The sequence below is a fragment of the Triticum dicoccoides genome, chromosome 2B (genome assembly GCF_002162155.2).
Source record: "Triticum dicoccoides isolate Atlit2015 ecotype Zavitan chromosome 2B, WEW_v2.0, whole genome shotgun sequence".
In the NCBI taxonomy this organism is placed as follows: domain Eukaryota; kingdom Viridiplantae; phylum Streptophyta; class Magnoliopsida; order Poales; family Poaceae; genus Triticum; species Triticum dicoccoides.
In genome coordinates this window covers 469,060,433-469,070,222 of record NC_041383.1, presented here as the reverse complement: position 1 = coordinate 469,070,222, position 9,790 = coordinate 469,060,433, and the positions used below count along the sequence as shown (strand labels likewise).

General features: G+C 46.7%; 2 protein-coding genes across 4 annotated transcripts; one reads left to right on the top strand and one right to left on the bottom strand.

Moving 5' to 3' along the window:
- The first annotated feature begins 307 nt into the window (after window positions 1-307).
- On the top strand, window positions 308-3,756 carry LOC119364285 (cellulose synthase-like protein H1). Its single transcript, XM_037629731.1, has 9 exons — window positions 308-658; window positions 760-1,090; window positions 1,184-1,309; window positions 1,417-1,536; window positions 1,675-1,887; window positions 1,977-2,097; window positions 2,208-2,392; window positions 2,503-2,853; window positions 3,003-3,756. The coding sequence occupies exons 1-9, from the start codon at window positions 408-410 to the stop codon at window positions 3,561-3,563; spliced, it is 2,259 nt and encodes a 752-aa protein (XP_037485628.1). The 5' UTR covers window positions 308-407; the 3' UTR covers window positions 3,564-3,756.
- Window positions 3,757-4,978: 1,222 nt separating this feature from the next.
- LOC119364284 (ubiquitin carboxyl-terminal hydrolase 27-like) lies at window positions 4,979-9,442 on the bottom strand. Of its 3 annotated transcripts, none has more exons than XM_037629729.1 (12): window positions 9,217-9,442; window positions 9,002-9,119; window positions 8,763-8,908; window positions 8,529-8,652; window positions 7,922-8,022; window positions 7,604-7,831; window positions 6,534-6,602; window positions 6,299-6,430; window positions 6,078-6,212; window positions 5,930-5,992; window positions 5,602-5,841; window positions 4,979-5,477 (listed from the first exon to the last, which is right to left on the bottom strand). In XM_037629729.1, the coding sequence occupies exons 2-12, from the start codon at window positions 9,003-9,005 to the stop codon at window positions 5,202-5,204; spliced, it is 1,518 nt and encodes a 505-aa protein (XP_037485626.1). In that variant the 5' UTR covers window positions 9,006-9,119; window positions 9,217-9,442; the 3' UTR covers window positions 4,979-5,201. The 3 variants fall into 3 exon arrangements, with proteins under 3 accessions (XP_037485626.1, XP_037485627.1, XP_037485625.1); XM_037629730.1 differs by having other exon boundaries at window positions 8,763-8,905; XM_037629728.1 differs by having other exon boundaries at window positions 8,763-9,119.
- Between the last annotated feature and the right edge of the window lie 348 nt (window positions 9,443-9,790).

The window sequence follows — 9,790 nt, the reverse complement described above, 5'->3', positions numbered from 1 at the left end:
ATCCAAACTGGACTCCTGTTCTCCACACACCATGGTTTTGCTTGGATCTGGCTGGGCTGGGTGGTACGCAGAGGACCAAGTGAGCAACGAACACACACCTCCGTAGCAAAGAGACAAGAGCACCATCCCTATCCCAAAGATTATCATACGGTGGTTCATGGCAGAGACCAAGTAAAGATAACTTTCTCTTGTCCTCCGACTCTCCCAGACCCCATGCACTGCACATCACAAATCATAGAGTAGTTTTCCTTTTGTCCCGATCGGAAATGCACCGAGGAGAGGATAGTTTATCCGGTCTTTATAAATGCACTCTAGCACTTGTTGCTTGTGGATGTGGGTGGAGCTGTGGTGTTGTGCTGCTAGCTAGTCTGCTACTGCTAGTGGCTAGCTACCTCTCGGCCACGGCCATGGCGGGCGGCAAGAAGCTGCAGGAGAGGGTCGCCCTGGGCAGGAGTGCGTGGATGCTGGCCGACTTCGTGATCCTCTTCCTCCTCCTCGCCCTCGTGGCCCGCCGCGCCGCGTCGCTCGGGGAGCGCGGCGGGACGTGGCTGGCAGCGCTCGTCTGCGAGGCGTGGTTCGCCTTCGTGTGGATCCTCAACATGAACGGCAAGTGGAGCCCCGTCCGGTTCGACACCTACCCCGACAACCTCTCCCACAGGTACGTACGTTCTTGTGCACACTAACTGCAAAATAATGTTGACCTACAACTTCGTGCAACTTCTTCCTTAAACTGTGTCGTGTCTGTGATGATTTTGCTAGGATGGAGGAGCTCCCAGCGGTGGACATGTTCGTCACGACGGCGGACCCGGCGCTGGAGCCGCCGTTGATCACGGTGAACACGGTGCTCTCGCTGCTCGCCCTGGACTACCCGCACGTCGGCAAGCTGGCGTGCTACGTCTCCGACGACGGCTGCTCCCCCTTGACGTGCTACGCTCTGCGCGAGGCCGCCAAGTTCGCCAGCCTCTGGGTTCCCTTCTGCAAGAGGCACGACGTTGGTGTGAGGGCCCCTTTCATGTACTTCTCTTCCGCGCCGGAGGTTGACACCGGTACAGTCGACCACGAGTTCCTGGAAAGCTGGGCACTCATGAAGGTCAGCCGATGATGATGATGTCAGTTTCCATAATGTTTGGTCGTCCATCATCGCCATGACCATGCATCTTCCTCGTGTACGTGTGACTTTCAGAGCGAATATGAGAAGCTGGCCAGCCGGATCGAGAACGCCGACGAGGTCTCCATTCTGCGTGACGGCGGCGACGAGTTCGCCGAGTTCATCGACGCCGAGCGCGGGAACCATCCTACCATCGTTAAGGTCGCTGCACTGACCATATCCACGTGTCCATGTACATCGTGTCGTGCCAAACGCATAGCGAATCCGTCTCGTGCTAATATCGTCACGGTTAACCTGTCTGAGTTCAGGTTCTCTGGGATAACAGCAAGAACAAAACAGGTGAAGGATTCCCACATCTGGTGTACCTCTCGAGAGAGAAAAGCCCCAGACATCGTCACAACTTTAAGGCCGGTGCCATGAATGTTCTGGTGAGCACTCTCTTCTACTCAATACAGTGTTGCACTACTAATCAGTGTGTCACACAAACAGCAAAAAGTGGCAGATAAAAGCTCAGACGGTTGCACGACACATTTGATACTAATTAAGCTGAGCATTTCGTGGTGCAGACAAGGGTGTCGGCCGTGATGACCAACGCTCCGATCATGCTGAATGTGGACTGCGACATGTTTGCCAACAACCCGCAGGTCGCCCTACACGCGATGTGCCTCCTGTTGGGGTTCGACGACGAGATCCACAGCGGGTTCGTCCAGGCGCCACAGAAGTTCTACGGTGGCCTCAAGGATGACCCCTTTGGCAACCAGATGCAGGTTATAACCAAGGTACTACATATGCATGTGCACAAGTGCTGTTGTGGTAGTGCACCACTAGGGTAGTGTTACAGTTGCACTGGTTTTTCTGGCATGTTCAGAAAATTGGAGGTGGGCTCGCCGGGATCCAAGGCACGTTCTACGGCGGCACGGGCTGTTTTCACCGCAGGAAGGTCATTTACGGCATGCCGCCTCCGGACACCGTCAAGCACGAGACAAGAGGTAATAAAACTGGGCACACAAAAGATGAGGCATCCGGCGTAAATTGGAGTATTTGGCCAGTGCATTTCAGTTCGACTAGGGCATATCAAATGGCTTTCTGAATTTGCCAGGTTCACCATCTTACAAGGAGCTGCAAGCCAAGTTTGGGAGCTCAAAGGAGTTGATCGAATCATCTAGGAACATCATCTCAGGAGACCTGCTCGCTAGACCAACCGTAGATATATCAAGTCGGGTCGAAATGGCAAAACAAGTAGGCGACTGCAACTATGAGGCTGGCACATGTTGGGGCCAAGAGGTGTGCTTAGCTTCGTTGCCGTATTTTTGCAGGTTTTGCTACAGTACGGCCACATCTACAAACCTTCTGCAGTTTCTCTCTATTACAGTTTCTTCCATCTATTTTTGCAGATTGGGTGGGTCTATGGATCAATGACAGAGGACATTTTGACCGGGCAACGGATCCAAGCGGCGGGTTGGGAATCGGCCTTGTTGGACACCGACCCACCGGCATTCTTGGGATGTGCTCCGACAGGGGGGCCGGCTAGCTTGACCCAGTTCAAGAGATGGGCAACAGGGCTTCTGGAGATACTCATCAGCCGGAACAGCCCCATCCTCGGCACCATCTTCAGGCGCCTCCAACTCCGGCAATGCCTTGCCTATCTCATCGTCAACGCGTGGCCCATGAGGGCACCTTTCGAGATGTGTTACGCGCTATTGGGACCTTTCTGCCTTCTCACAAACCAGTCCTTCTTGCCAACGGTACACACATTTTTGCCATGACCCTTTACTACATTGCTCATAGCTGAAATTTCAGTACACGTGGTGATGTGGAAACACAAGTCTATGCAACTAAACAAAAATGTTTGTGTAATTTGTTTGATAAGATTTGTGCATTTGCTGTTTTGCAGACATCTAATGAAGGTTTTCGCATCCCAGCGGCTCTATTCTTGAGTTACCACGTATACCACCTGATGGAGTACAAGGAGTGCGGGCTCTCGGTCCGCGCCTGGTGGAACAACCACAGGATGCAACGCATCACCTCGGCCTCCGCCTGGCTCCTCGCCTTCCTCACCGTCATCCTCAAGACGCTAGGGCTCTCCGAGACCGTGTTCGAGGTCACCCGCAAGGAGAGCAGCACGTCCTCCGATGGTGGCGCGGGCACCGACGAGGCCGATACTGGGCTGTTCACCTTCGACTCGGCGCCCGTTTTCATCCCGGTGACGGCGCTCTCAATGCTGAACATTGTCGCCCTCGCCGTCGCGGCATGGCGCGCCGTTGTCGGGACGGCGGCGGGCGTTCATGGTGGCCCGGGAGTCGGAGAGTTCGTGTGCTGTGGCTGGATGGTGCTGTGCTTCTGGCCGTTCATGAGAGGGCTTGTCAGCAGTGGAAAGTATGGGATCCCGTGGAGTGTCAGGGTGAAGGCTGGGTTGATTGTGGCTGCGTTCGTGCACCTCTGCACAAGGAACTAACCGGCGGGGCTGGGCATGGAAGTATTCGAAGCGTAATTTTGCTTCTGCTTAGAACTACCCCCATTGGAACATGTAACAAACACTCAAACAGTAATTCAAGCACGTTATTAAGGGAACTTTGATCCAATTCTTTCAAAAGACAGCAGTTCCTCCAATGACTAAATTGAAAGAAAATATGGATTTGATGACGTCATCTAGATCAGAATTAACAACGTCTCATCTAGCTCCTATGCCATTTGATTTTGCGCGGAGGTTCGTGTGAACTTTTTTCTTTTTCTTTTTTGTCCTTCATTTAGTTGATCTACGGTTTTTATTTACTCTACTATGCATTTCCTTTTTTTTTCTTTCTTCGCGTTTTGCGTAACTACACTTTTTTTTTCATTTCTATCTTTTCTCAAGCCGCGCGCAACTACACTATCATGGTCACACACAACTGCAAACATGTCCACCTGTCACTTGCAGTTGCATGTCCACTAGTCGCCTGCAGCTGCATGTCCATCGGTTACGCGCAATTACAATTGCATCCCCGTGTACATGTGCACAAATGCATGTCCATCACTTGCACACAACTGCAGTTGCACGTCTATTGGCCGAGCGCAACTATATTTACATATCTCTTTTTTTAAGTATATAATAAAAATTCAAGAAACAAAACATAATATGAGAGCAAAGTAGAAGTGAATGAGAAGGAACAACAAACAAATACTATGTTGATGATTAGAGCTAGCCGCACCCAAAATTTGTTACATGATGACTGCATCTTTTTCTATTGAGTCCTCAAAAAGACCCTAACTAACATTGGCGCGCTAGCTGCGGCCCGTGACATGTGGGGCCTAGGAAGGTCTCATTACCTTAGGTTTCTTGCCTCTAACTCATAAATACCCAAAAACCCTATACCCAATAGCCGTGTTTTGGTGCTCCCCCATAAGGGAATCATCGTCTTCTTCATCTACATCAATCTTCGTCGCCCACATGATGAGTTGTGAGTAATACGCACGTCACGACATCAATGTGGTTCTTCAAGGAACATATCAGTAGATCCAGTAAGTTATTCAGGCTGGTCACGGTGGGGAGGAACTTAGGAGTAACATCACACACTCCAATACAACTTTGCTTATGTGGCACGTATTTAATGAAGAGAGAGGTGCTTGTGGTAACTAGCTAAGTTACCGAAACATCACACACTCCAAGAAACAATGAGTCTATAACCTAATAAATACATCGTTGCATGACACTACATAGATGTTCCTACCCACTATGGAGGTAGTAATATAGTCTAGGGAAGTGTGTAAGTTACTAGCTTATGTTCTTGTCCATTGTGACCAGCCTCAGCAGCTGCGTTTCTCCCTAAAATCAGCAACTAAGCCCGGACTTTTGTCCTCCCATGGTGACTATCAAAGCTGCAACTTCATTTACTATCTCAAATGCACTTTTAATAAGCATCTTATGCATGTCACCAGAAGCCTGATTCACTCGGTTGATTCTCGTATTTTATCACCAACGAACATTTCACGCATCAGATTACAAAACAAGAAAGGCCTGTTATCCTAAGCTATTTTGCTCAAATAAGAGGGGCTGTTTCTTGACAAGCTACCGCATCGATTTCTCCAAAAACGTCTCCTACTCAACAGGCTGCTGCTACAGTCTTTCGTAGAAAAGGAGGGTGGCTTCCGCACCCAAAACATCGTCCTCTGAAACTTGTGATACATGGTCGTCCGAGACGTAAACCCAGTGCTTGCGACGAGGTCCTACTTGATCATTAGCGTCAGGAGTTGACGCTACTCTCCGGTAAGCTGCATAATGCCCACCTCCGCATACACCATAGTGCTCAACGACAGCTGATAGCCTATATAGCTCCATCCTTGATGCGGACGGCGATGGTGACGAAGAACTCAAAGCCACATCAGCATTTCCCTGAAAAGATAAAGAGGGTAAATGAATTGATCAGATAAGTAAAATTTTGTATGAAGGAATGTCATTATCATCATTATCCTTAGACAAATCAAGTAAAAAAGAAGTTCAAAAGCAGATAACTTGCCTCATTAAGTGAGTGGACACCACCATTTGTTACTTGATCCTTAGGTGCCTGACTTGATGAGTTCCCACCAGTAGGAAACATATTAATGGGCATGTGTGCATTTAGTTGCCGATAGAATTTGAGAGACGGCGTGTCATATTTTTGCACGTTCATAGCTGAAGGTCCAGGTCCCTGTCCAGTGGTGAATGTGCCTCCTGCAAATGGGGATAAATTGAGAAGTAAAGGAAAAGAAACGTGTCCCTGCAAGCAAAACGCGGATCATTCAGCCACAATTCATATGGAATGAACACAAAGAGGCAATGTTTTATGTGTCTTTTTTAGTGCTTACCTGACGCTTTACGAGTTCACCATCAAAACTAATAGAAGCACGTAACAAATGAATGCACAAGATCTGGAAGAGGACATCAATAGGTGTCATGCCATTTTTAGACATTATTCTATGTAAGTTTCAGAAGGTGTATTTCAATAGTAGATACCTTCGGACAACGAGTGATAGCCAACTGCTTTGTGGCTTTCGAAGATACTGACCATGTTGTTTTCTCTGGACCAAATAAATGCTTGCAATTGCAACTATCATAGTCGACACAGGTGCGCAGTTTGTTAACTTTTTCCTGGTACAGATGTCAATATGAGGTACCGTCAAACTAAACTCTGAAACAAGTACAACTTCATAGAAAATATGGTCACAAAATTTTACCTCATCAACTTCTGATTGAAGAGAGAAATATTTGGCAGCAGCATTATGCCAACAATGATCACAACGGTAATTGTCAAGATGCTCCAACACAGTGAAATGCTTCAGGCAATCCACCAAACTACACCCATTAATCTGAATTTGGAAAGGAACAAAGCATTATGAATAATGCATGAACCGGAGTATCAACTGATGTACCCTGAATTAAACAAGCTCAGAAAGATTCACTTGGACATACAATATCTCCATTTATATCAGCCACGGGAGAGAGGGGCAAGCAGTGAAAATTCTCGAAGTCCAATGACAGCTGTGAGACATTAAACAAAATGAGGACAGAAAATCAACAGTTCTGACAAAACAAAATATGCATGGTTTCAACAACGATAGAAAAGAGCTAGCTACTCTCTCTGCTACTAGATATATGTAGTCGTAGAGATTTTAAAACAGACTTCTTAACTTCGATCGCTAATAATGTTGTGGAAATGTGGACTCATACAAGTCAGCGGTATGAACACAGAAAAAAAACATGAGACACTGCAGGAAACAGCGGTCAGTCGAGGATTCCGGAAAGAGGTCAGCTAGAGCCAAAGCAAATGCATGCCGCATCCATAAGAAAGATTAGGGAAGTAAAGTCACTACATGTTATAGCCTATTAGCCCAGGATGATTCTTTAGCTGAGTCCATGTGGATCTAGGAGCGGTTCAAGACAGCAGTCTAAGTAGGGCACATGGAGAACCGAGCGCTGGCTGGATGGCTAGAGCTTACAGGTGTAAGGTCGCCCACCCGCATTTGATCTGCAGGGATGTCTCATTTCTACCTAAATAGTACAGTTAAGGGAGAGAACTATGCCCTTTAACGACATTTTTTAAACTAGTGCATGTGGTTTCAATCAAACAAGAATTAAGTCTCTACCATCCAAAATTCTCTCACTCTAGTCAATTTCTATCCCTCTGTCCTCTAATACCATAATATCCTTCAAGCTATGAAGGCTGGCCATTTTTGGTAGTTCTCCCATGTGAACTATCTAACATTAGTAGATTCCATGAATACATATTTCATATATGCAATATATAGTCATATACTAACATCTAGCTAAAAAAACACTAATGGTCCAAGATGTGTTTGAATTTGCCAACAAAAAATGCATCTAGGGTAGAAATAACAATAATTAAATACTCCCTCCGTCCCATAATATAAGAGCGTTTTTTACACTAATGTAGTGTCAAAAACGCTCTTATATTATGGGACGGAGGGATTAGTTCATAAACCACACGTTTAGAGTTACGAAAAAGAGGCATAGATATCTACCACAGATGAACAATTTCTGCAAGATAATGTGCTGCCAATAGTCCCATCAAAGGGACCAAATATGTTTTGTTTCCAGCGCTTGCATTCAGGTTGGTTACCTTCCCTTTGCTTGTATACTTTGGAGTGGAACATGGTAATGTCTGCCAGAGAGCTCTTATATGGTACATAGCAATGGGAAAATTCATCCCTCAGTGATGTCAATAGATGAACAAAAGCTTCAGAAGCATCCTATGAGGGCAAAATACTTCTTATCAAATCCTGGATATCATAGACAAGGTAGGATTTCTAGAGCAGAATAGATGGAACAAAGCATCATGCCTGCTGTCTGGTCAAATTGAAGTGACTAACATAGCAGCTCAAAGGATGCATTACGCTTTCTGGATTCAATACAATTTTTTGATCTCGAACTCTGCTCAAATCTGCACACATATACGCAGATTCATTAAGTAGTAAAAGAAATTTTAAGACACACAAGATAGCAATTTATGAACAATAACAAAACAATGAGCTCGGACATCACAAATAAAGTATATAATTTAAGAAGAAACTAAAAGAAAATGTGATTTGCAAAAGTTCTTTCAAATAGAAGCAACAACGGAATGGAGCAACTGGATCATCAAGCACGTTACACTATGAGCAGCGAGCAATAGATTGCACCAGGTAATGCAGTTCCATTATATGGGAATTTAGCACTTGGTCAAACAGATCCATAAATGTGAACAATAAATTGGAGATTAGCTTGGGGAAAAGTGGAAAACTGAGTATGTATTCATTCCACCACCTGGGGACACATTCTGGAGACTATAGAGCCCGGCATTAAAACTACACAAATGCATTGACCGCTGATTCTAGATACACCACTGAATTCCCCAACAGTAATCTTGAAGATGGTACAAAGTTTAACAGTCCATGTTACCAATATTACCTTTTAAAAGGGAACTTAAAGCAAGGATAAGAGGCATTCTTTCAGATTGTTCCTCGGGTAGCACATCATCACTTCCAAGTAAATCGTCTAGAGAGAAGACAAAATGGTCGCAGCTAGCAAGTGCCTGCCAAGGAAACATTCACTGGTTTAGCATGAACTCCAACCCGATAACCATACTCGCACACGATGAACGCCGCAATATGGATTCAGTGGGAAAAAAATGGTATGAGCTACCTGCAGGATAACATTGAGAAAGCAATTATTGCCAAGATTTTGCAGGCCTCCGGTGTAGTACAGCCTCTCTGATTCGGAGGAGAACCTCCGGAGAAACCATTGTACGCCCAAACTGCTATTCAGCGCTCTGCACAGCCCAGCAACTCCTACCCCCAGCGCAACAGCAACGGCTGTAAGACTGTAACCATGCCAGTGTCCCTGGCTAAGAGATAGCAGTAGATTGCCGTGCTCGAACTTACCCATGACTCGACTTGCAATGCCCCACTATCCTTTGCACGAAACAGGATCGGTGCTCAGAGGAAGCCTAGATTTGCTACCAATCCAGAGATTTCTGTTTAGCTATCCGACTCGCCGCACCTGAATCAGTACAAATGGTTTTCGTCGCATTTAATTTCAGAATTCCCACGAAGGAACTAAACTCTCGCAACTCGCGAGCAATCTAGGGGTTACTTACCAACAAAAGATTAGAACAGAAAAAAAAACAGTAAACGGCAGCACAGCACGAGTAGGAGTCCCTGGTTGCGCCCCGTTGGCCGTCGGTGAGGTCGCCGACGAGGATGAGGAGGCGAAGCAAGTAGGCCTCCCTTATTGTGTACCGCTCGCCGTCTCTGGGGCCAGGGACAGAAGAAGAGCAGACGAGGCTGGGAAGGGGAGGAATCCGCAAAGGCGAACAGGCGACCGTCGAGGCAGAGGAGGAGGAACAACTCCAGGACACGGGGTATTCGTAGGTGCTCAAGATCTAAACAGTGTCGATCTCGTCCGCTCGATCGCCAGTGCACGGCCCAGATTGAGTGAGACTAAAGACCCTGACCAACTTTGCACAGAACCCTTCGTATTATTTTTGGACGCTAATATAAAATGAGGGGCAAGGGGATTGATACCGAGAAAGATTTCTTCTTATTATAAGAGGGGAACGTTACCTCCATATTCCCCCGGTGCGAAGAAGCGTTCACTCACCAGGATGGATCAGAGCGATGATCGGCCCGACGCTGAAACGTTAGCTCGTCAAGGTGAATCGGCCCGACGCT